The sequence below is a fragment of the Antechinus flavipes genome, chromosome 3, assembly GCF_016432865.1.
Source record: "Antechinus flavipes isolate AdamAnt ecotype Samford, QLD, Australia chromosome 3, AdamAnt_v2, whole genome shotgun sequence".
NCBI lineage: Eukaryota > Metazoa > Chordata > Mammalia > Dasyuromorphia > Dasyuridae > Antechinus > Antechinus flavipes.
In genome coordinates, this window is record NC_067400.1 from 26,795,589 (window position 1) to 26,823,207 (window position 27,619).

The following is a 27,619-nucleotide window of genomic DNA, read 5'->3' on the forward strand; positions in this document are numbered from 1 at the left end:
TATTCATCTGAATTTAGCATACATTTATTAAACACCTACTGTGTGCTAAGCACTGGGGATTCAAAGATAAAATAAAAGAAATTTCATCCTGAAGTTACCTTCTGCTGCTTTTCTGTGAACTCAAGTAAATATATTCCTTATGTTCTCTCGGTATCAGCTGCTTTATCTTTTTTTTTTTTTTTTTTTTAAGATAGTGGTTCTGGGAGTTGGGAGGGTTAGTGTTGGACTCAATTACCTGAGCTCCCTTCCTTCTAACTTTCAATCCTAAGAACTAGAAGCTGTTTGGGGTGGGGGGGAGGAGTATTTGTGATTGACTTTTAGGAAAATGTGCTTGTGCCATATGTGAGTGATTCAGGAAATAGCATCCAATTGATATAAATCATGCTAAAAGTCAAAGAAAAATTCATCTAGTAAAGTAAAAATGTCCATTTTAAGGAACTGTTTTATATGATCTCAGGGTCCTAGTATATAAACTTCTGGAGAATAATGTCTGGCACATAGTAGGCTCTTAGTAAATGCTTGTCAGATGATTGATTCTTTCATGTTAATTTTTGGATGCCTGGTACCTAGAGCTTAATAAATATTTATTGAATCAAGGCATTAGTTTTAATTAAAATCAAAAGTCAGAACAGCAAGCATTTATTAATCACCTACATAGGTTCTAAGTATTGTGTTAGGCACTGGGAATACAAAGAAAGGCAAAAAACAATTCTTGCTCTTAAGGAGCTCACATTAAAATGGAGTAAAAAAACATGCAATCTATTGTGTACAAACATGGTAAACATAGACTAATTTGGAGGTAATCATCAGAGAGACCTCTATTGATCTGCAAGTCCTCATTTCATAGACAAGGAAAGTAACAAGCAGAAAGATGAAGTCAAGTGCCCAAAGACAAGATGAGTGACTTTCAGTGCTAAAATGTAGTTCTTCCCAAATCCTGAGTTCTCACTAAACCATACATAACAGAGCCATCTCTATTAGGCAGTTCTGCTGTCTTTTCCTAGACACTAAAATGGTCCTTGTGTCTCTATACATAGTGGGCACTTAATAAATGCTCACTGAATCAAATAGAATTGAAACCCAATGTGTCAGAGCATTTCCAAAGATGAATTCCTTATTAGATTTCCAACAATGCTCTAAGACTTTGGAACATAAAGCTCGAATGTGTGTACTGAATTTGTCATCATTTCATTCTGTCCTGTTTTTTAGTCTTTTGTAGAAGTCTTTTTTTCACCTGGGTTTCAAAGTATGGCCTTAAAAAAAAATAAAAATGTTCCCTTTTATTGTTATTATCACTGTAAATACTGCCACCTCTACTCCTCACCCCCTTCCCTTCCCCAACATCACTTCTGTTAAGTAGCTTTTTGCAAATAAAAGGTTTTAATGGGCCCTGTTCTGTAAATAAGCATTCTCAAGGAAGTCCCTGACCTTAAGGCCACATCTCTAACTATGGGAAATGGCTTAATCGATTATTATAATGGTGTTTTGAAAGTAAATTTGCTTTCAACTGTACTACTTTCCCTCACCAACACAATGCATTCTCTTCCAAACACAGGATTCTGTGGGTGCATTTGCTGACCCAAGGTTAAGTCCAATATCCATGTGACTTCTGCTACACACAGTAGCATCACACTCCAGAACAATATGGGAACTGAAAAGGATTTAGGCTAAATACAGCCTTGAGTTCCCAGAGGTTTTTTCCTACTCACTTACCTGACAGTCAAAGCCATGACTTCAGCCAAGACTGGGATTCTTCTGCATCCATTCTTTGTAACCATGGGAACAAAAACTCTGACTTTATTAAAAATTTGGGAAATCACCATCCAAGGTCATTTGAAGGAGATGACACTTCAAATCTAACAGAGGGAGACAGGGCTTTCCAAAGGAAGAGATGACAAGAAAGAGCCAGTGTTGAAGCATAGGGATAGCCAATGGCATGTTGTTTATGGTGAACACCAACCAGGTCCATTTGTTCAGAACATATGACGTATAAGAGGGTGTAATTTCTTATCATCATGGAAAGATAGGTTTGAGTTAGATTGTGAAATGTTGTATTCATCAAATAAAGGATTTTTAGTCTGTATTTTATTTATTTATTCATTCGTTGGTCCGTTTCTTCATTTGTCTGTTTGTTTGTTTTCTTACTGAAGCAATTGGGGTTAAGTTATTTGCTGAGGAAGTGTTGTGTCTGAAACCAGATATGAATTCAGGTCCTCCTGACTTCAGGGCTGATGCTCTATCCACTGTGCCACCTAGGTGCCCTCAATCTATATTTTAAAAGTATTAATTTATCAAGTATGTGGGCATTTGTTGATATAATGATTTTTGTTGGTTTTGTTGTTGATTTGGTCAATTATGCTGATAGCTTTCCTAAATTTGAACTAACTTGCTTTCCTGGTTTAAATCCCACCTGGTCAAAGTTTATGATCCTTGTGATATATTTTTTAATCTCATTGCTAGGATTTTATTTTTTAAAAAATCAATATCCATTAAGAAAATTGGTGTATAGTATTTTTTTTCTCTTTTTGTTCTCCCTTGTTTAAAAGTAACAAAGCCATATTTGTGTTATAAAAGAAACTATGATAGAATTCATTTATAAATCCATCTACTCCTGGGGATTTTATCTTAGGGAGCTAATTTATATCTTATTCAATTACTTGCTTTTCTAAGATGGAGTTAAATATTCTATTTCCTCTTCTGTTAATCTGGGAAGTTTATATTTTTTGTAATTATTAATTTGTTTCACTTAGATTGTCAGTTTCATTGGCTTATAATTAGGCAAAATAACTCCTAATAAATGCTTTAATTTCATCATCATTGGTGGTACATTTACCCTTTTCATTTTGGATACTAGTAATTTAATTTTCTTTTTTCTTTTTTAAAATGAAATCAACCAATGGTTTATCTGTTTTGTTGTTGTTGTTTTTAATAAAACTAGCTTCTAACTTTGTTTATTAGTTCTATGATTTTTTTTCTTTAATTTTTCTTAATCTCTACTTTGATTTTCAGGATTTCCATTTTTTTAATTTAATTGGGTATTTTAAATTTGTTCTTATCCTAGTTTTTTTTTTCTTTAAAGTTTTGTGTCCAATTCACTGTTTTGATCTTTTTTTCTTTTACTGATGTACATATTTAAAAATACAAATTTCCCCAGAAATATTGCTTTGAAGTCAAAGCTTTATCCCACAAATTTTAAAATGTTGGTTCACTTTTGCCATTCTTCTTAATGAAATAATTGGGTTTTATGATTCATTCTTTGACCTAGTCATTCTTTAGTTTTAAATTACTTAGGTTTCAATTATTTTTTTTTTAATTTATACTTCCACAGCACATTATTGCATGCATTTTTATTGCATTATAACCTGAAAAGGGTGCCTTTAATGTTTCTGCATTTGTGAAGTTTTTATACAGTTTTTTTTTGTGAAAGTACTTTTTATAATTGAGAAAAAAGGCATACTCCTTTCTATTCCCACCCCATTGTAGCTGTAAGAGATAGAGTGCTAGTTGGGGCTGGAGCTCTGCTGACCTAGGCTGTGTTGGGACTGCACATCAGACTCCCACCTCTTTGTCACAGATCCTCTCCACTGACCTTCGTAGCTCTCTCTGTTGTCCCTGGGCTGAGAGATCCGGAAGATTCCAGCACTTCTGCTGATTATAGTGTCCCATCTTGCTGAGGCTGAGGTCCAGGTGGTAACTGGGGCCAGGGCCAGGCCTACATTGGGATTGTGTGCTGGGGTCCCACTCTGGTTCCACAGACCTTTTCTGCTGACCTTCTAGGGCCTCTTTGGGATTTCTGGGCTGAGAGGTCTGGAAGCCACCTATACTGCTGCTGATTCAGATAGATTAAGTGATTTACCCAAGAATATACTACTACTAAGGAGTATAGGCAAGCGTTAAACTTAAAGTTAACTTCAATTGTATGTGTGTGTGTATCTACACATACACAAAAGCACATAGATGTGTAAATACACACACAATAACATAATTTAAGGAGGATAGCCAGAATTGGATCTTGTATCTTCTTCATCATATTTTGGTGAGGCAATCAGGATTAAGTGATTTGCCCAGTGTCTCACAGCTAGGAAGTGTTAAGTGTCTGAGGTCACATTTGAACTCAGGTCCTCCTGAGTGGTGCTCTATTCACCTTATCATCTTGCTGCCCGCATTGTGTCACAAAGCCTTTCCTACCATCTTTTTTGTAATAGATTATATTTAAAGGCACATTCAGTTTTCTGAGCAAATAGTTGAAGTTTATCTGATACCAGCATTTCCAGGTAATAAACTGTTTTTCCCCTTTTCGTCTATCCAATACAAAATAACTAATTTGAATGGATTTCTCTGAGTCACCTTACTTTGACATCAAATAGACATCTCCTTTACCTATTTCTGAAATAACCAATTCATCCTTCCTTTATACCACAGAATTCAAAGAGTGATTATTAGCAAAATTATACACTATTACATAAAGAATGGCTGTGGAAATTTTAACTGCTATTGATGAGAATGAGGAGGAAGGAATGAACCCAACAGAATGACTGACAAGTGACAAAATTTCAGTTCATGTTCATTTGTGTGTAGACTGGAGCAGCCTGGGAACTTTCAGCCAATGGCACCATGAAAACTCATTCTTTTGATGGACACTCCTCCATGAATTATGCAATGATTTTACTTGATTTTACCTGACATCACCCTATGATTTCCTTCAGTGACAGAAAAATTGCAGCCAGTCCTTGACAGTTGGTCACAAATGGACTGAACCAAACAAAATCAAATGGTGAACTAATCCCCAAGTAAATGTAATGAAACTGAGGTCCCAGAGGACAGCACACTTCTGTAGGCAATGGTCTTATTTAATAAAATTTCCCCCTGCTCTCATGGTGCGTGCTGTATTTACAAAGACAAATTTAATTCATTGGGTTTACATTTCCTCTTCCCTTAGTTTGGCCAGTAGGCACATGTGGTAAGGCCCATAACCCGGTATGTCAGTGCTGGGCAGAGAATAAACAATGTCACCCAGTCCTGCCCAGCTGCTATGGAAACAACCATGCTTTTATCCAAGGTTTTTCTGGGCTGTGATGTATTCATTAAGAAGACACAGAGAGTCCAGATCCTTTCTAAGGAGGCTAATATCCAAATAATAGTACCTACTCATTTTTTATTCCATTTCAGGGTGGGATAATTTTTTACTACGATGTACCTTCTCTCTACAGCTCCATGTTTTTCTTGTGTGATATTTTCCTATTAGGAATATTATAAAATATTATAGTGATATAGTGAATATTATAGTAATTATGGTGAATATTTTTTCAGATAAATGTGAAAGAGACAGACAGACAAGGGCTGGGAAGAAAAAAGAGAGAGAAGAGAGAGGATAAAAAGGGAAAATAGAAAGAGAAGAGAGAGATGGAAAGAATGAAAGGACATAGAAATAAACAGAGGGAAGGTCAGAAAGGGAATAGAAAGAGAAGAGAGAGATGGAAAGAGTGAAAGGACATTGAGAAATAAACAGAGAGAAGGTCAGAAAGGGAATAGAAAGAGAAGAGAGAGATGAAAAGAGTGAAAGGACACTGAGAAATAAACAGAAGGTCAGAAAGGGAAGGCAGTGAGAACAAGAAATGAGAGAGAAAGAGACAAAGAGAGATAAAGAGAGGGAAAGAGAAGAGAGAAGAGAAGAAAGGAAGAAAGGGAGAAGCAGAAAAGTGAGAAAAAATAAAGGAGGGAGAGAGGAAAGTAAGGGGAGAAGACAAATTGTTATTATAAACTAATATGTTGCAACAAGCAGTAAATCTAAAATGATTCATAAAGTCAATTACAGATTCTGCTTAGGAACAATCAAATTAAACAAATTGTTATGCTGGATTGAGGATGGTGACTAGCTCAAAAGACGAGCTGCCAATTGGCTCAATGATACCTAATAAAATAAAGATGAGTCCCCTAGCTCCCAAAGCTTCACATTCATGTGTTAGGCTATCAGGAGCATTGAAACTTGTGATAGAGGAATGTGTGATTAAAACAAATCCCAAAAGACATTTTAAAAGGCTCAGTCAGATGCTTAATTTTTAAACTTTCAATTATTTATAATACTCTTTTGTATGCTTAAGAATAAAATAGCCTTGGCTCTCTTGCCTACATTCTTTCCCTTTCCATTTGGCAATGTCTGTTTTCCTTTCCTTCTGTAGATCGTTCATTGAACTCCAACACTGGTCTGTGTAGGTCATTTTTAAGTACCTTAACATAAATGATAGTTTAATATAGGGATTCTGCATGCTTTGGGACCCTTATTCTTACCTTCTCCCTCCACCCCCAACCAAAAAAAAAAGCCAACTCAGACATAGACCTATGTTCAATCCATAGTTCTTAATTATCTCTGACATGTGTCCAACAGATAATTCAATTCAATAAGCATTTATTAAACACCTATTCTGTGCCAAACACTGCTCAGTGCTCAGTACATTGAAGAATTATAAAGTTCTAATGAACAAAATGGATCAGTCCAACTTAATTGCCATTTTAGACATTCTCTTCCTAAATCAGATTTAGGAAGGAAATCACATTCATTAGGAAAAAGATTCAAATTAATATCTTCTCCTAACCTTAAAAAAAATGAAAGTCCCAGAAGCCAGACAATGAAACAGCAGAAAAGGGGAGATGTACTCCAACAGATTATAAACTTGCATTTTGAGATATGGTGTTTTTGATGTCTTGCTTAATTTGCTTTTGTCACAAGGTCAGTTTCAGTGTAAGTCAACTAGGTGGTACAGTGGATACAGTGATGATCCTGGAGCCAGGAAGACTCAAAGACTCACCTTCCTAAATTCAAATCCTGGCTCAGACACTTATTGATTGTGTGACCCTAGAAAAGTCACCTAACTCTGTTTGCCTCAGTTTCCTTATCTTTTCAAAAAAGCAGAAAAGGAAATAGAAATCTCCCACCCCACAGAATCTTTGCCAATAAAATCCCAAATGGGGTTACAAAGAGTTGGATATGACTGAAAAAAACTGAACAATTTCATTGTAGATGGAATGCTGGAAAACAAATGTGATATAAAGACAAATTATATCAATAAAATTATTTTTGCCTACATGAGGATCTCTTATAGATACTGTTGTTGTTGCAGGTCACCATGTATGATTGGTGTGTAGCACCAATGGAACCAAGTGGAACCAAGAAAACCTGAGTTCAAAACCTGCCTCAGCTCTTAGCTGTGTGACTCTGGTCAAGTTATTTAACCTCTCACTGCATCAACTTGATCATTTGTAAGATGAGGATGATACGTGTACAGCTTGTCTCATATGATTCCAGTGATCATAGGATTATAGGTTTTAGGATTGAAAGGGGATTTAAGGACCTTTGAATCCAAATCCCTTCATTTTATAGAAGAGGAAATTAAGACCCAGAGAGGTTAATAGCCTTGACCAGGACTTTAAGTAATAGAGGTACGATTCAAATTCAGATCCGTTGACCCTGAATCTAATCATCTTTCCTCTGTCACCGAAGATCACACAAAGTACTTTGCCAGTATTAAAACACCATCAAAATGCCAGTTACTATTATCAAAGATCTTTTCAGATTTTGGTTCATTTTTTTGTCAACAACAATTATTGACCATCATAATCTTGGCAGATGAGATGCAAATCTCATCCATTCAGTTCTCATTTGTGTTGATCAGAATTCTTTCTTTACAGCACAGTCTGATAAAATGAATGACTAGTGGCACTGTGTCTAGTGACTAGAGTTAGAGTTTGAAAGACTGAGTTCATATTTAAACTCAAACATTTAGTAGCTTTGTGACCCTAGGCAAGTCACAACCCCTTTTGCCTCTGTTTCCTCCACTGTAAAAATGAACTGGACAAAAAATGGCAAACCACTCTAGTATCTCTGCCAAGAAAACCACCCAAAGACAGGTTATGAAGAATTGAACATGAGTAAAATGATTAAACAATGACAACAAAACAACCCATAAAATGGATCTTTAAGTTATATGAGATGCCTTTTTTTTAAGGAGAAAAACAACTTTGGATTGAAGGATTTTGTTTGCTTTTTTGTATTATTCTTTTCTTATAAAACTGAGGCTCGATTTAGGGAGTCGCTCCTTAAGAAGTCAAATTGGCCTCAGCCCAGTCAACATATGATTGGATGCTGCTGGAAAAGCACCTTGGCAGAATCGCTTATAATTACAGGACTGTGAAAAGGGGTTCAAGAAAATCTCCATAAAAAGGTGTAGCTGGCTCTGAAGCAAAGGTTCCAGCAGCCAAAAGCAACTGGGCTTTCATGTTCTCAACTCTGGAGCAGAGGATCGACATTTTCTCTTGGCAGAGCTCAGAGGAAGCAGAGGAGCTGGCAGGAAGGGATCTGCCACGTGGCTATAACTCAAAGGATGGACAGGTTTGGGTCCACTGTGGTGAGAGTAGAGGGCAAAGACCCAGCTGTGCCTGATGGCTTGAGACCTTTAAGCAGTGGACATTCAGATCAGGGAGAGGTTCTGAAGTAGCCACAGAGAGTAGACATCTTTCATTTCCTAGGATACTCAGTCTTCATGGGGACTTTCTGCTTCTAGAGGTTGTGAGTCATGAAGTATTTCAGAAACTGTAAATAATTCAACTGATAATATTCCTGAGCAATTCCCCCCCCACACACACACACATGATACAGAAGGACTTGGAAAACACTTGTCATGGAATAACCAGCCAGTGCCAGGAAGAAGAGATCAGGAAATGAATGGAAAACCTGGCTTCTACCACTGCAACTCACAGTAAACAAAGTTTAGACAAACCAAGTTTTATTAACTTTAGTATAGAGATTCATTCTCTCTCTCCCTCTCTCTCTTTCTCCCCCTCTCCTCCTCCCATCTTCTCTCTCTCTCTCTCTCTCTTTCTCCCTCCCTCTCTCCCTCCCTCCATTTCTTTATCCCTCTCTTTCCCGTTTTCTCTTTTCTCTCTCTTCTCTTTTTCTTTGTTTCTTCCTCTCCCTCCTTTTCTCTCTCTTATTTTTCTCTTTTTTCTCTCTTATCCCTATTTTTTACTCTCTCTCTCCCTCCTTCTCTCAGTCTGTGTATGTCTCTTCTCTGTGTCTCTCTATCTGGTCTGTCTCTCTCTTCCTCTTTTTTATCTCTCTTCTCTCCCATTTTATCTCCCTTCTCTCCTTCTTTTCTCTCTCTGTCTCTACCTCTATCCTTGTCTCTCGTTGTCACTCTTTCTGCCTCTGTCTGTCTCTATCTCCATTTGTGTGTCTCTCTCTATGTACCTCGCCCTGTCTCTCTCTGTCTCTATTTCTCTGTCTCTATCTGTCTGTCTCCCTCTTTCTCCCTGTCTAAGTATGAGAATTTCTTTTAGATAGTATATAATTATAAAAAGAAGAATAGGATAACAGATTGAAAGCAGGATATCTCTTAATACATCATCTAATCTAATTCCTTCATTTTATAGATGAGAAAATTAAGCTTAAATGGCATGCTCAAAGATACATTCTGGATTCAGAGGATGTGGCTTTTTATGTCTCCACTATCTTATGATCTACATGACTTTGGGCAAGTCATTTAAATTGTTCAGATCTCAGTTTTCTCAACTGTACAATAAGATTGGAAGAAATAGCTTGTAAGGTCTCTTTTAGTTCTAAGTGTCCATTGCTATGTCCAAGGATAAAAACTGCAGAGACAACACTGGAATCCACTGACTTCAAATCCTGTTCCACCATGTGTCTCTACTGCCTTCAGATTCCAACAGTGAGCTTTTAGAAAACAAAGATCAACAAGTTAAAATATCTCCTATTTAACTGAATCATCATAAAAGCAAGTTTCTGCTGGATCAAAAGACAGAGAGATACTTGGTATTACTATTCTCTTCAACTTGCCTAACTCCACCAATCAGATCAAAGTTCAAGAAGTTCCTTGAGCACCATCCATGGAGAAGAGACAGTTATTGGCAATGGAGATAGATACCAAAAAAAAAAAAAATATAGAGGGGAAAAGAGTATCTATTCACAAAGAACTTCTATTTCATTGGAAGAAGACACTGGGATACAAACCAAGGGTGTCAGGAAAATGTTTAACAGCTGCCTCTTTGGAAGGGTGGAATATAGACCTGATATACTTTTAAATTTGATCTCTATTAATAATTTCTCCATTATTTAATTACCCACATAATCAGCAAAACAATTCATCAAGATGCTGATTTCTGAGATGTAAAAATTAAATAATCATCTCTCCTGAGCCTTTTTGAGCCAGTTCTTACACACACACCTGATACAACAGTCAAACTGAGAAGTTTATACGCCATACATAAGGGAGGAAGAGGTACAGACTATGAAAAGTCTGGAAAAAACTTCCTGTAAGATATTTGAGGTACACCTTGTAATATGAGGGGTAAGTGGATTCCAGACCTGAGGGATGGTCTTTCCAAAGGCCCATAGTAGGGAAGTGGAGGGCTAAAGATCGAGTCAATTATGTTGGCTTATTGACATAATCTAAACCCAGATTCTTCTTCTAGGATTTGAGGTACAGTGAGGGGCAGAATCCTCATGGGATTTTAATGGAAAACAATGGGACAGCCTCCGCCAGAGAGAAAAGATTAATTTCCACTAGGGAATGGTAATAATAGTAAAGGCAAGAGTGAAAGCCAAGGAATGACCCAAAGGCAGCTTAAGAAAATGAGGGAGGGAAGACCAAAACTTCACTCCAAGAGCAGCCAAATCCAATCATTACATGCTGGGTGTGGACTTCCTTGTTAAAATTTGAGGACATGTGGACAAGGGATGCATCATAAGCCTTTCCAAGAGTCAACTTTCACACATTCCCGAAGTTATAGAGGAAATCAGGCTTGTGAATTAAAAAAATGTTCCTTGGGAGTTGGAGAGTGGCAAAGGAAGCCATGATTACCATAGATACAGATAAATACAACTAGGAAGTCAGCAGCTATTCACAAGGCAGCTGGGTGTGCTAGAAAGGGCAGTGGGCTCCAATACAGCAACTTGAATTTGAATCCTGGCTCACTTACGTACTAGTTGAGAGACAATGGCTAAATCACAGATCCTCTCTAGGTCTAAATGAAAATTGAACCAGATGAATTCTGAAGGCTCTGCTCATCCCTAAACTGTGATCCTAAGTCACCAAATCTCTCAGCCTCAGTTTGCTCATATGGGAAAAAAAAATATGATTGTACTAGTCAGAACTACTTGACAGGACTGGTGAGAAAAGGCATTGAGCATCATAAAACATCAATCTGAGATAAATTGATGATGATAATAACTAATGTTATTTTAGCAGATTGTGTTTTTGTGACTGGTGGTATTCGTAATACTGGCTATCATTTATATAGTATCTACTATAGCCCAGGCACTATATTAAATATTCCACATTCACAGATCTGGGAGATAGGTATCATTATCCCCACTTTACAAATGAGGTAGACAGAGATTAAATGATTTACCCAAAGACACTTGTATCTGAGGCCAAATCTGAACTGAGATTTCCTGGCTCCAAGCCTAGTGCTCTATGTACACTGCACCATCTGGCCGCCTTTCAAAGAGGAGGTTAGCTTTATAGAGTTTAGAGTCTTAATTGCAAAATCTCATTATGTTTGTGGCTTTAAAAGTTTATTTGCTTTACATATGAATACATATGTGCATATTCATATACATGTGTATGGAAAAAAATGTTATGTGCTACCATGGTTCCAGAGAATTTATAATGGACCCTATTGCTCTCCTTAGAGAGTGATGGGCTATGGATTTGAAATGTGACATACACTGAATTATGGATGATGGGTCAGGTTTTGTTTAAATGGGTTTTTTTCTGCTAAAAAGGAAGAATACACACATATAATATGTATATATGTATAAATTATACATATATATTATGTATGTGTATGCACACATAAACACATATATATAGAAGCATTAGGAAATGATTGATACTTCTTAATAACTTAATTAAGAATTAATAATAATATATTCCAGTAAAAATAAATGCTTCATAACCCCTTTGAAAATAAAGTTATATTGGAAAATTTTATCATCTTGCTTCAGAACTAAATTAGACAAAGATATCATTTAGATAATTTAAAGAATCGTGGATTAAGAGGAGTTGGATTTGATATCTTCTAATTTCCCTTTTAGATCTAAATCTCTAATCCTATGATTCTATAACTTGCAGATGGTCTGGGAAAGTGTAAATATAATCACACCAGAGAAGAATCATGAGTCCAGTGGAATTTTATCTTCTTTAATATTATGTTAGATATAGAGAGATTCACAGATAGTATCAATTAAAAAGTTATTAACATGAGATATGGGCAATTATAGATAATGTCTCCATCCTTTAGAGCTGAAATTGCCCTTTGCTTGAATAGGTCAGCATTAACCCTCAGTTTATCAATAAGCAGTTGTTAAAAATGTTATGCAGTTATTTTTGATCACAAACAAATCATGTGTGTCCTGCTGGTGGAATGGATCTTGACCTGTACACAGAGATGTCTGCCATCATTGACTATTGTATTTCTATTTGAACCAATTTTAGCTATACTCTGAACAGATTGGGAAAGTGTGTTGGGGTTAAATATTGTTATCTCCTGTTTATAAGCTGTGTGACCTTGGAAAAATTCCCCTTCATCTTTTGGGAATTTCATTTCTTTATCCATAACATTAGGTCATTAAATTAGGATAGAATGCTTTGCTGTCTTGTCTACATTGTAGCTAAATTGGTCTATTTGATTCCATTAGGACAGTCTATCTCTTGTCTCCATGACTTTAAACTTGGAATGTTCTCCCTCCACACCTCTGTCTCTTCATATCTCAAGTTGACTTAAAGACTCAGCTCAATTACTATACAAGGCCTTTCCTTATTTTATAATCCCATCCCATCCCAAATCACCCAGTATTTTATTATGTATGTTCTATATTTACTAGCTGTGCTCATATCTCCCACATTACCCCACCCCTAGGTAAAATATGTTATTGATGATAGGGACTGATTTTTGTCTTTATATTCCCAATACTTAGAATACTGCCTGGCAGTCAACAAATATTAACAAATACTTATTTAATTAAGGAGAAAAAGAAGGAGGAGGAAAAGGAAGAGGAGAAGAAAGAGGTGGAGGAGGAAGAGGAGGAAGAAGAGGAGAATGAACAAGGGGAGGAGGAGAAAAAATGAGGAGGAAGAGGAAAAGAAAGAGGAGGAGAAAGAGAACAAGGAGGAAGAGGAAAAGGGGAGGAGAAGAAAAAGAATGAAGAGGAAGAGGAAAAGGAGTAGAAAGAAGAGGAGGAGGAGGGGAAGGAGAAGTCACTATCTTTGCAACTAAATCATAAGAGAAGATATCACTGCAAAAGAAGAAGAATATCAACACAGATTGGGATCCAGGGAAGCACTTTCAAATTACAGGAAAAGAATGCTCCACCATTTTGAAACTTAAGATAGAAAAGAAAATCAGAAAGCTATTGAGGAGAACTAGAGGAAGTTATAGACCAAGGGTAAGCTATAAGGGAGTACTGATGTCATATGGAGGTAGGAAATGGGAAGCTGCTTGGGAAGTGATTTGGTTGTTGATTTTTTATGACACAAAATAATCCAATAGTTGTAGATAAAAAAATTGTCTTTCAGTTATAGAATTGTGCCTTGGGAGTTTTCTTTCTCCGTAATTTTCAGAAGTTGAAGGGGAGACAGTACTAGAAAGCAAAGAGAAAGGAATTAGAATTGCATTTGAGAAGAGGAAAAGAGAGGAGAGAGGAAGAGAAAAGAGGGAAGGGAAAGAGAGAAGGAAAAGAAGAGAGAATGAAATTGTACTCACTTTGAATAGCAGAGAGCAAAGGGTAAAGAAAACACCTGACAAGAGTCTGTCATCTTTACATCTTTATATCTTACATGATGTTCACATTTGTTTGTGACCAAAAATAGCTGCATAACATTTTTTTAACAACTGCTTAGTGATAAACTGAGGATTAATGCTGACCTGTTCAAGCAAAGTATAATTTTATCTCTAAAGGATGGAGACATTATAATTCCCTATATTTCATATTAATAACTTTTTAATTGATGCTATCTGTGAATCTCTATAAATCTAACAGAATATTAAAGAAGATTAGAGATCTGGAATATTAATTCTTATTCAGTCAAGCCTTTGTTTCTCCCTTAAAATAATATTTCTATAATACGAACTTTGTACTCACAAGAGAGAAGTCAGTCGCCAAATATTGGAGAAGTATCTGTTGGTACAGTGAATAGAATGCCAAATCTGAAATTCAGGAAGATTCATCTTCATGAGTTCTAATCTGGAACTAGCTGTATGACCCTGGAACAAGTCATCTATCTTAGTTTGCCTCAGTTTCCTCATCAATAAAATGAGCAGGAGAAACAATGGCAAATCTCTCCAGTATCTCTGCCAAGAAAACAACAAATGGAATCTCCAATTAGAAGATTTGATTGAAAAACAACTGAACAGCACAAACAAAAAGCACGGAGACATTTTTCCAGATTTTCAGGATGGGATCATTTGAGGTGGCAAAAGTAAAGAAAAAACATTTCTGAATTGTGCTTAGACCCTGGAAGCTACAGAATACTGCGAGAGTACTGTGCTATAATGATGATCTATAGCCAAAGAATAGAAGGCAGAGAGTTGGGCACAATATGTGTACAGTGCCTTCAGCCAAAAAAAAAAAAAAAAAAAAAGATGTTTTTAGTCAAATCTTGAAGGATAAGTAATAGTTGAACAGATAGAACCTAAAGACATTTTTCCAGCTGAGAATATGATACGAACAAAAGGAGATAAAATATGATGTATATTTGGATAATGTTCATCCATCTGATGAGTCTGGAACATAGGGCTATAACATAGAACTATATAAAGGGGAGTCATAGTGATAAGGGCAGAAAAGTAGATTGTGGCAGTGATAAATGGCTGATGTGCTCCCTAATGATGTCTGATCATTTGGTAGATGCTCTTTTATTCAATGGAAGGTCATGACTCATCCCTATATATTAGTCCAGGAATGGAACTCTCAAAACACATTGGGATAGGGAAACGGTGGAGCTACAGAGACAGAGGGGCTAGCAATAACATCGATAAAACTGCTGGGAAGGGATCTCACTACTTCATGACTCCCTAATTTGTATGAAGTCAGCATCATGATAGAAACTGTGTATCTAGAATTTTTAAAAGTAAATTGAGGAAAAGTGTGAGAAAAAAGTGCAGGTAGACAGATGAGAAGAAGGAATTAGAGTGTTGGGGGTACATGGTGAATGTCCTCACTGGATCTGCTTCATTGGATGAACACAAAAAGAAGCTTCAAAAGTGGGGTTTCTGACACAACAGCCTCATTCTCTCTGATACCTACTGAAATAATGGGAAGAAATCTAGAAGTACAGTTAAAGAAAGCTGGATTTTACTGCCAAAAGACCATCTTGAAACAATAACTTCATTTCTCCTTCTTGACATCATCCTTGGAGAGTGGAGATCAACACATTGCCCCACTACCCTCACCCTCACCCTCAGGTGTGAGAATACTAAATCAGATAATGTGGACCTGGTGCACATGGTCCCAGATTAGGCTAATTGACTTGTCTTTCTGCTGCACTGGTCTTAATGAAGATAGCAGAAGTGACCACAAGCACCATTCTGGACCTAATTCTTATACTGGTGCTTTTAATAGTATTTTGGTTTTGTCAGATTATATGACTACATTATCCTAGCTGATAGGCAAAATACTCCAACCCATTGCGTCTAATTCTTCTCCAGTCAGAACAAGTTCCTTCTTTGCTAATGCCAAATGGACTGATCCTCCAGGGTGTACACATACTTATCCAATATGCCCATTATGAGGATGAATACCAAACACAGAAAAGGGAAATTTCCACATTCACCTAGTCCCGTATGATCATCTGAGCTGTGATAGCGCCCAAATTTCCTACCTTACTGAGAAATAGAGGGAGAATCAAAGGGCCAGAAGCAGACACATCTTAAAGTCAATTTTATGACCTTCCAGCTCAGAGGGACAGTCTCTAGATAGATAGCCAGCCCAGTCTCCAGTCTCCCTCTGCCTTTTATTTATACCCTTGATCTACATTGATATCTCTGGTCTTGCAATGTTTCACTGCCTATGATCGCCCTGAGTGGCTATATTTCTTACTGTAGGGCATCCTTTCACTTCAGAGAATTCCCCAGTCATTAGTTGTTGTAATTTCTTCCTACATGGCATCCTGCTACCAAGACATTCCCTGGTTGTTAACCATGATTAACTTATATTGTTATCACTTACAAGCTGTGTGACCTTGGCTAAGATTCTTGATCTCTCCGAAGCTCATTTTCCTCACCCCCAAAAGTAGCATCTACTCTATCTATTTCATTCATCATGCAGGTGATTATCACATACAGTTCAGAATCCACTTTCCAATCTATGGGGAACTACAGATGTAATATTTTTTATCCAGCTGTAAACAATATGAGGCGGCAAAAATATTAGTTCTTAGAGTAATCCATCGACAGCATTGAAGAACATCCCTCGATGCTTAAGCATGCCAGTTTAAATAGCCAGTCGCGACATTATTTAATTAGAGTCCATGGAAAGAAACATCTAAATTTCACAAGCACAGAAGCAAACAATTGCAAGAATACAAAGTGTAATGAGTCAAGAAAGACTTGATTATCCCAACCAAGTTCATTGTCACAACAACTGCTAGGTGCCTTGAACCATTAGTAAGCACTTAAATAATGCTCAGGCAACTATTTTGCTCTAGGTTTTAATGAGAGATCTTTCTTGCCAGACTTCCATCATTGTTGTTGTTGTTTTAAACAAAATTGTTTTATTTTCATTAAATTTAGGATTGAGGCTCTAAGCTAAGCCTGACAGGAACACAAAGCGTAAATGAGTAATATCAAACATCTTCTGTCTTTATGTCTTTCCCATACTCCTATGCTTCAGAGATTTGAGGTCTCATTGGGAGCATTGTCTCTTCCATTGGAAAAAATCCCTTGGTTAGCCTACTTAGGGACTTGCTGTGGTTATCTTGCAACTAAATTGTCCATGAGCCTACTTCTATTGTCTTTACTGGATAGCAAACACATAGTCCAACGCTGCTTGTATACCCAAGGGCATTCCAACATGGTAGACCCTACCACAGATGACTTAAGAACCCAAAGTGGATACCAAACACAGTGTTCAAGGAGTACTTTAATGCAGAACATAGAGAAGGGGGGAAGTAGTTTGCCTTCAATTTAATTTTACAACAAAAACATGTCCTGTGCTCAAGGAACTCACATTTTACTGGGAGAAATTAATACACAGAGAGATAAGTCAGTATATAGCAATGTTCTGAGAAAACAAGAAAGGTCTTGTATAGAAGGCAGTACCCAAGCTGTGCTCTGAGGAAACTAGGGATTCTAACAGGGAGAAAGGGAGGAGGGAAAAGATTTGAAGGATGGAATAGAATAGCCTGCTGCCAACATCTAATAGAAAGAATTTAAAATGTTTCAAGAGTAGACATTGCTTTGTTTTTTTATCTTTGCAATTCCAGCATCTATCACAGAACTGGGCACACAGTAGGTACTTAATTAAAACTCACAGTAGTGACTTGAATTTCTGAGACAGCTGCCTGACCAAAAAAAAAAATTAGATCTCAGTAGGAATAACTTGAGCGGGACCAAAAATACCATCACTTTGAGCCATCACTTTGAATGTTTAAGTAACTGAGTGCCCAAGAACATGAAATGAAACGTTGGCTGACTTCCAGAAATAGTGTAACATGTGGTTTTGTTCTTTTTTCAACAGGGTGCCCAGGCAGTACTTATGGTCCTTTCTGCCAAAAGATGTGTAAATGCATGAATGGAGGCCATTGTGACCCCCTGCTTGGCACCTGCAACTGCTCCCCTGGCTTCATTGGCAAAGACTGTGGTCAGGGTAAGTCTCTGGAAATGGTACCAGAGGAGTTAACTGTATCTTGCCAGGACAGCTTACTCCTTTAGCCAAGGCCAGTACTGAATGAGAGTCTTTAGGAGTTTCAGTGAGCAGAAAAAAACAATGGCCCAGCTATTGTATTTGATAATTTACTGCAGTGCAAACAAACACACACTGACCCAAATCTCAGGGTGAGTATTCCTTTTGTCAGAATTTGATTTAAAGCTGGAGTCTGTGGAAACCAGCCAAATAGAGAGTTCTGGGCCCAGCACCTCCCACTCCCACAGAGCTGGGTCAGACTCAGGATTGGAAACTGGATTGGCCCAGATCCCACCCAACTGGGGTTGCCTGGGTTCAAAATTTCAAACTCATTTTCAATATCTTAAAGTTCCACTTCCCCCAAAACAATTTCCCAGCTCAAAGGAAAACTGTTCCAAAAGACTCAGAGACTTCAACTTGAGATGACTGAACAACCATTGACTTAAGTGTGAGTGGTTAGGGGCAAACAGATCCAATTTCCCTAAAAATATGCATGGGTTTTGAATGGACAAGGAAAATTATGCCTTACTAGATCGAAGGAGACTAGTTGCAAAGGCAGATGAATTCTAATCCCCAGCACATCTCTCTGCTCACAAAGCCATCACACAAATTGAGAGCCTCATCTCTTCTCACCTTTCCTGATTGGTCTCTCTAACTCAATCTTCTCTCCTCTTCAATGAATCATTCACAAAACCACTAAGATGATATTCCTAGAGCCCAAAAGAGTCATTTCACTCTCTGATCAATACACTGGAACAGCTCTCTCTGGCCCCGAATATAAAATTTCAACACCTCTGGGGTTCAAAGCTCTTCATGATCTGGTTGTCCTCTGTCTTAACTGTGTTATTGTACTTCATGCCTTCTCACACACTCTTTATTCCAGCAAAAATTAGAGCACTAGAAATACTGAAGGAGCAGTGGAGAGAATACTGGCCTGAAGTCAGAAAGACTTAAATTCAAATCTAGCCTCCGACTATCTGTGGCACCCTAGGCACTTAACTCCACCTCAGTTTCCTAATCTGTAAAATTAACTGTAGAAGGCAATGGCCAACCACTCCAATATCTTTGCCAAGGAAACCCCAAATAGAGTCACAAAGAATCAGACATGACTGAAAAGTATTCCAACAACAAAGCTGTACACATCCCCACATACCCAGTGCTTCAAATAGTCCCCTCATCTCTTCTTCTTGTGATTTCAACATCCCTTCTATACTCCACTCACGTGACATCTTCTCTCATTGGGTTTTTTTCTGATGTCCCAACTTGAAGACGTTCTCCCTCACATAGAATAATAAAACCCCATTTTTTTTTCTTCAGAGAAATAGTCTGGTGTGGTGGAGAGAGAGCTGACCTCAGAACCAGGAAGACAGTTTCAGGGTTTGGGATCTTCCACAACACATCTAACCTTCCAGTGCTTTAGCCAGTAGAATCAAATTCAATTTTTTTTAGAAAACCACATATTAACATTATCCTGTTCTATTGTATTTGTATTTATTTTGTTTTCCAATTACATTTAATCTGACTTGGCCAGCATTTGAGTGTGCTGCTCTACTCCAGACAACTCATTCAATTATAAATTGTCAAGAAGGTGCCAATCCAACTTGGCATGGGAAGTTTCCTCAACCAAGAGTTCTTAAATTAACAAAGTCACAGACTTTATCCCATATTTCATATTTAATTTCTCCGGGTATACATTGATTCCCTTCAGATAGGCCGTCAGTTCTTTGCAGGAAAGAAATGATACCTTTTTGCCTTCATAATCCCCACATCTGCCACATAGGAAGCACTAAATAAATATAAGCGGAATTAAATTGAACAGATATTCATTTTCATTTCAACAAATATTCATTTTTGAGCTTCTAATATGTATTGGGCACTATATATGGACTCTATTCAGAGACTGTCTTATCTCCATTCTAAGAAACACATGGGAAGAAAAATAATTATATTTACCATCCTACTGGGATACAATTAGTATATAAGTTGCCTGGGGGCAAGTACTTTGTCTGTATCCTGGCACTATCGCAGCATCTTATACTTAATAAGAACAATAATACTAATAATGATGATGATAAAACAATAAATATTGGATTTTTTTTTAATTTGATGGAATGGATTGGAAAGTAATCAACACATTTTTTTTTTCTGAATTACCTACAATACATTTGGGGATGATGTCTGAACCACTGACCTATCCTACTTTATAGGAAATTAGGAGAAGTTGAACCAAAGAAGTTGAATTCTGGTTCCTCTCTTCTATCAACCATCTGTGAGATCTTAGACAAAGGTCTCATTTTCCTCATTTATCCAGCAAAGATCATTGCTAAAGTCACTCTTGGGCTAATATATGCTGGCATTATATTTACAATCAAGCAAGCAGTCATTTACCAAGCACCATGCTTGGCACCAATCTTGTTGGGAACAAGAAAATACACAACATTAAAGAAAATATTATCGACCAATTTGCAAGTAAGAGTCAGTGAAAATAATCTTGAGCCCATATCTCCTACACACATATTATTTGCTCCTCAGTATCATCAGTGAAGGCCTGCTTACAATAAAACCCTGTCCTGGTATTTGTACAGATAAGCTGAATTTCTAAGGATACCATTTTGTGGTCAAGAATGAAAACTGGGAAGTCCTCCAAAGGTCATCTACTCAAGTCCTCTCACTGTAGAGATGAAGAATATGAGAACCTTGGAGATTAAATGAACATTTCAAGGTCACATAGGAACTGAGTGGTCAAGCTAGGATCTGACTTTTAAATTTGTGCTTTCTGCACCAAAGAAGAATAAGTACACTTTTTAAAAAAGGTGAGCTTCAATCTAAATTGGGACCAGTTGAGGCCCATGATTTACAAGAGAGATTTCTAGTCAAAGTGTTTTGACACTACGTGTTTGCTTGGAAATTCCTAACGTCAACTCAAATTGTGATGAAAAAATAAGCAAAGCTTTGAACAATTTCTTTTCCTTTTGAAAGCAACTTTTTTTTAGATTCAAAGCTGAACTGAAGGCAACTCAGAGAAGGCTGTTTGATTAAAAGAAGGGGCCTTGTATTACAAAGTTTGAAAAAAAATTGTCCGCTGACCGCCAGAATGTTTTAATGAGAAAAATCTGCTCATGTTATTTTTCCTGTAGTTTGTCCTGAAAATCACTATGGGAGAAATTGTGCCCTGTTGTGTTCTGGTGGCTCAGGGCAGGGTGACCCAAAGACTGGAAGGTGCCAGTGCCTGCTTTGGTATAGTGGACCCAGCTGTCAGCAAAGCAAGAGAATGAGATATACAAGGTCACCTTGCCTATCTAAGGAATAACAAATATTAAACATAAAGGTAGCTTGGAAGCTGAGGAAAGTAAATACACTTTTCTTATTTATAATGGTTTCTTCATGGAGAGAAAAAAGCATGTTAAAATATTTGATCTTTTGAAGCCACACTTTAATTCTTTTACTGAATCTTTGAAATGTATTTTTTTATATCACTTACATTTCCTATTGAACCTTTCTTCCCTCTTTCAGAGAGCAATCACTTATAACAAAGAACAAGAAAAGGAAAGAAAACAGCTCATCAAAACTAACAATCAACCAATAACCACTTATTAAGCGCCTACTGTGTGCCAGATTCTGTGATAAGCCTTTTAAAAGAGCCTGATTTTAGTTATAGCATTCACACGCAAGATTCCCCATTGCTTCTAAAAAGACAGACAGAGACTGAGAGTGGTGGAGGGAGGGAGGAAGAGACAGACAAAGAGAGAAAATGCCTCCATAGATGTCTTCTTTGGATCCAGGCTTGTCTTTATAATTTCATAGGATTCAGTTTCAATTGTTTTGCTGTTATCATTCTTTCCAGTTATATTGCATCTATTACTTTTCTATTTCTGTTCACTTCAGTTTACATCAAATCAATCTCTCAATAGTTGTCTATGTAATGTACATCCATCCTTTCTTATATCGAAGTAATATCCCGCTAAATTCATCTACCATAACTTTTTTTTTAAATATCCCACAATTTATGGATATTTGCTTTGTTACCAGTTTTTTCTGCTATAAAAACTGTGCCTATTAATATTTGAGCATATAAAAAAACTTTTTTTTTATCATTTGCTTCCCTTCATACAGTTATTCATTTCTTGCAATTCACTTTTTAAGAACTTGTTGTTTATATCTTTTAAAATTATTTTTCCATTGGGGAATGTCATTTAGTCTTATATATTCCTGGTAGTTAACTATTTATCTTGGATGTCAATTTTTTATCAGAAATACTTGGTACAAAGATTTTTCTTGCCCTATTTGCAATATTTTATTCATGTAAAATGTTTCCAATTCTCTATAATCAGAAGCAATTGTTTCATTTGTAAACACACGTCTTTTTATTTATACATTTTATTTTTAAATCATTTTCAATTGCAACTATATTCTCATTTTCTTCTTCCCAAAGAGCTAGTCCTTGCAACTAAGAATAAAAAACAAAAAGGGAGAGGTGGGGAAAAGCAATTCTACAAAATGAAGCAATGCATCACACAAATCCGACAGTAGAGACAATACTTTGAAGAGCCTATTACAAAAAATCATAAATCTTTTCATTTAATAGGAAATTACCAGATAATAGCTTGAGTGCTATTTATAAAATTTTAAATGGGTGCATCCATGCTCAATTCTGTGGATAGAAGCATATAGATAAGAGCAGATACCAAGTTCATCAGGCTTGATTTCAAACACTCCAAAAGCTCATCCTGTTATTTTTATCCACATCTTTCAGTAAATCCACCCCTCATGACTGAAAACAATGGAGAGAATCTTTGTTTGCATGTTCCTTTGAATGATACAGCAAAGGAACATGGAAGTAAGTTGATCTTTCCATTTATTTTCTTCCAATCTCTCTACAATACAATAGCACTGACTACTTTGGCAACATCTCAAAATGGATTTGACACAGGTATCCCAAACTCTACAGACTCAAAATAGAGCTCCTCATATTTTACCTCAAACAACCACCTTTCTCTCAGTCACTTAAGGTTGTGTCTTTGTACTCTCCTTCAGCCCATGTATGAAAACATTGCCATTTCTAGTTCCACATTCTCTCCTTCTCTCTCCTGCTCCAGGTAAGGCCCTTATTATCTATTATAATAACCTTCCATTCCACAATAAATTACTTTCCTAACTCACTCCCTAGTCCAATACATCCTTCATTCAATTACCAATGTGAATTTGCTAATATAGAGGTTTGCCTATGTAAACCTCCCTCCCTGAACTCAGTAAACTTCACTGGCCTTCTATTACTTTGCACAAAGTATGGGTGGTGTGTTTGTGTGTGTGTGTGTGTGTGTGTGTGTGTGTGTGTGTGTGTGTGTGTATTTTAAAGTAATTTCCATAGAAATTTTCATTAAACTCATGATAGCTAAAGAGATCACCAAGTGAGATAGATTAAAGGGCCCAGTACAAAACTTCAAAAATATTCCAATGCTTTACTTAAAAGAAATATTCATTATGGTGTAAAGCACCCCAAGAATCCAAAAGTCCTTACCTTTTTCACTCATTGATTCTTACTGATATTTACTAGCTTTTTGTCCTACCCCTATAATCAATATGATTGTCAAAATCACATCAAAATATATGAGGAAAAAAAAGTTGACTATATCTTATTAAGTCAAATACAGTTAGTCATCCATATGGGCATCATTTTTGAATCAGTTGTCATCAGCAGATTAACTAGATAAAGCAAGGACCAAAATCCAACATAAATTAAAAGAAAGAATAAAAAGCGAGAAGCTGGGTATAATTTCAACAACTCCCATCTGACTCATTTAAATGAACTATTGATGCTAAAGAATGGAAAATGGGTAAAATTAAAGAACTTTGACTCTGATGTAATCACTTCTGAGAGAAGTTGAATCAACATTAAATAATCATTCTCCAAAAGAGGCCAAAAGAACCCCCAAACCATGTCAGCCAGGAAGCACTAGAACTCCTTGCCAAGCACACTGTCATGGAAGCCAAAGTCAACACTCCTTTAGAATGTAAACTCATTTGCAAAATGTTACAGAGGAGAATAGTATAACATTGAAAATGGTATCACCTCACCAACACAGGAAGAGAAAAATGCATCTGAAAGAAAGCTTAGCCCCAAACCCAAATAAGACAGTTCATCTCGAGAACATTTGTATGTGAAACTGAAAGGAAGACAATAACTAAACATAAAACAGAAGAGAGATTTCTAATGTTTCCTTATTTATGACGGACAGTGATTGAATCACTACATTTGGATCCTAACATTTTAGTAATCAGTGTGTTTTACGAGGAAATTAAACTAGCACTTTCAAAAGACAAAACCAGGAATAGTGGACACATTATATTAACTAAATAGAGAGAGACTACACAGTGGAGATGGTGCGATTTTGAAGGCCATAATTTTCCATGACATCTTAAAAAATGTGTAGAATTTATTTAAATTCTATTTAAACATCATCATGGACTTGGTATAATCACCAAGAAGAGATGACTCAGAAGATTGTCAACTATAAACTCATTTAATTATTCATTTTCTTATTAACAGCTTTCTGAGAATGGTAATTGATATGTAACCCAATCTAATCCACATTTATTAAACACTATGGTAAGATCAAGGGGCACAGATTCATGTTTAGTTGCCTTTGAATCCAAACATTTATGTCTTCGGTAAAGGGGAACTTCCAATAAGGAAACTACAAAGACTATGAAAAAGCAATCTTTATCCTCAGGCAGGTTACATTATCCTGCATGAAAACAACAGGAACTTATAGTCTGGACTTATATTTACCAGGTTCAATTGGGGGTGGGATGGCTTCTCATAAATCATTGCCTTCTATTCACATCTCTACTCAGAGTTTAGACTAAGAACATCATATTTCGGTTCATTTGGCTCCAATCCATGGGCCTCCTCTAGGGACATCATAATACTTTAGATTTTAGGTTTCTACAGATGTGAGCAAAAGGTCCTTAGGTTCCCAGTGCAAGCACACGAACTAATAATATTTATCAGAGTCAAGGCTGTCTTTATTCTACCACACAGAGCATAAGAGACTCACAGGACACCATAAGCATTAAAGTACAATTCTCGTTCACTTTCTAGTAATTCCTACCTTTTCCTTCCTGTTAAGGATCTATACCATCCTTCAGATATATAACACTACCCTTTGTTTGAGACTCCCCAGAAAGATGGATATAAGATATAGAAAAATACCCCATTGCCCTCCAGTGAATCTTTCTATGCCCTTCCAAAAGGTTGCTAAACTCTCATCCACCCCACTTTTAATTCCCAAAACAACCATGGCAGCAGCAGATAGGTGCATAAAGACTCAGAACCAGCTCTGGGGCAACAAAATAGCTCTACTCTCCAAAAGGCTCAGCTCAGGATTTCTTAATGTGCCAATATTGCCTTAAACTGCTCCTATTTGCAGGATTCTATTTTGAGGCTAAACTGTTCTTCCTTCAAAAACTTCTGGCCAGTCTTGTATAGGGTTAAAGGGTAACACAACACACACACACACACACACACACACACACACACACACACACACACACAGAGTTTACTTCTTATTCTTTGATCTAGTCTATTGGTATGTCTGCTCCAGTGTATAGTCCTTATTCCAACAGAGAAGCCCAGATCACCAGTGACCATTATAATTAATTGGTTTTATTGGGTAATCAATGGGTATATCCATAGTTTACATGGAATATTATTTTCCAAACTAAATGAAAAAGCCCATCTTTTACCCTTGTCAAGCTGCTGATACTACTCAGTCAAATACCATGGAGAGAATATTTAATCAACAATTTAAGAGCATTGGACTTCCAATGAGAGGATCTGAGTTCTAATCCTGGATTTAAAAGTGGCTCTGCCACATATTATCTCTGTGATTAGAGGCAGGTAATTTCATCTCTGCTTGTTTCTGTTTCCTCCTCTTCAGATGAAATCATATGGCTTCTGAGGTCCTCCTAGGTCTGATGCTAAGCTTTAACAGCAAATCCTAAATCCCATATACCCAAAGGGATTTCAGTATGGAGTAGGCAGATTTTTATAGATTGTTCTATAATAAACAGCTTCAGAGAGAAAGAATATAAAGTCTGTATATTTTTTGTTTGTTGTGCCCTACATAGGGCACAATTAGGCTAAAAACTTTTCTTGATTAAACTAACTCCAATGTACTTGTCAAGAAGAAAAAAATCTGCATTCTAATCTGTGGTCTATGAATTGTGAAAGAAAAATCAACAAAATCTGTTTATTTTGACAACTTAATATTTTTTCAGGTACTCAGATTATGGTTATAAGAAAAATTATAAAGGACTATTTATCAAAAATACTCCAAGCTTCATCTATTTGGGATTTCACTGTAGTTTCACAAATAGCCAACCTTTTAAGTGTTAGGAAACATGATTTAACCCTCATTCCTTACAGCTGTAATGAGGGTTAAATCATGTATCTATTAAGTATACTACCTGGCAGTGTTAGAAAGTTGTCTGCCTTCCTTGTTTAATTCAGTATTAAGAGTTAATATCAGACTTTCAGCCATGTTTTTGACTGACCAAATAACCCAATCTCTTGCCCCTAGATCCAGTGACGTGCTGTTAAATGTTTGTTAGTAAGTTCTCTACAAAAACACAATACACTGTAAAGCTTAATCTGCATTATTAAAATTTTTCATCACTTTCTTAAGTATTGGCAAGCAACAAAACAATAAATTAAGCTCTAATTTATAGTAGTTGTCAATTTCTGAGCTGCTACACTCCCACTAAAAATTTAACAATCAGCTCTTGGAAGCCAAATCGACTTGGATCCATCACATCCTATATAGTTCCCTCTTTTTATTTTAATCTTTATCATTATTATAGGAAGATCATAAATTTCCCAATCAGGAAGGAACATAAATATGATATCATCTACTTAGTGGTATGGTGTATTTTTAAAGAGTTCTGAGCTTCTCAGAAGAATAATCTTGTTATAGATTTAAATCTTATCACCAATTTTTACTACATAGAACCAAGGCTAGTATATTAAACTCTCCAAGACTCAATTTCCTCATCTGTCAAATGGGAATAATCATATTTTTACTATCTGCTCCTCAGGTATGTTGCAAAGAAAGCACTTTTTAAAAATAGATCCTAAATAGCTACTTACATGTTGTGACCCCATTTACTTATGAACTTCTTGAAGACAGATTATTTTTTACATTTCTTTGTATCCCCATAATGTAGCACAGTGTCTGGCACAGGGTGCTTAATAAATGCTTGGTGATTGGTTTGTTGTTGCTATCTCTACCTCAGAATTGATTCTGTGTGCTTAACTTCAGAAAATCCATAAGCATTTCTTCATGCCATGACATTATCATGTACCATTTCTCCATCTAACTTGCTGAGAAATGTTTCAATGTAATATTTTCCTCTACTATATTAATTTTTAAAATATGGTTACAGTTTGTCCCCAGGCAAAATATGGCCATAAATGTCAGCTAACCTGTGCCTGCAAAAATGGTGGGATTTGTAATCCTATCGATGGAAATTGTACCTGTGGACTTGGCTGGACAGGCAATTACTGTGAAGAGGGTAAGTTTTATTCTGTCCCTTAGCTAATTAGCAGGATCTATTCTAGATCATGCGGTAGCCATAAAAAATGTCATACAAAAATCATGACTTTGATAACAATAGATGGTATCCATGTATTATTTTAAATCT

General features: G+C 36.6%; 1 protein-coding gene across 1 annotated transcript in view; it reads left to right on the forward strand.

Annotated features, from left to right (window-relative positions):
• Positions 1-27,619, forward strand: part of LOC127552853 (multiple epidermal growth factor-like domains protein 6) — a 91,075-nt gene that overhangs the window by 47,504 nt on the left and 15,952 nt on the right. Inside the window, exons 3-4 of the mRNA XM_051983135.1 lie at positions 17,753-17,881; positions 27,362-27,490. Of these exons, the coding sequence (XP_051839095.1) occupies positions 17,791-17,881; positions 27,362-27,490 (220 nt within the window). The 5' untranslated portion in view covers positions 17,753-17,790. The remainder of the gene's footprint in view (positions 1-17,752; positions 17,882-27,361; positions 27,491-27,619) is intronic.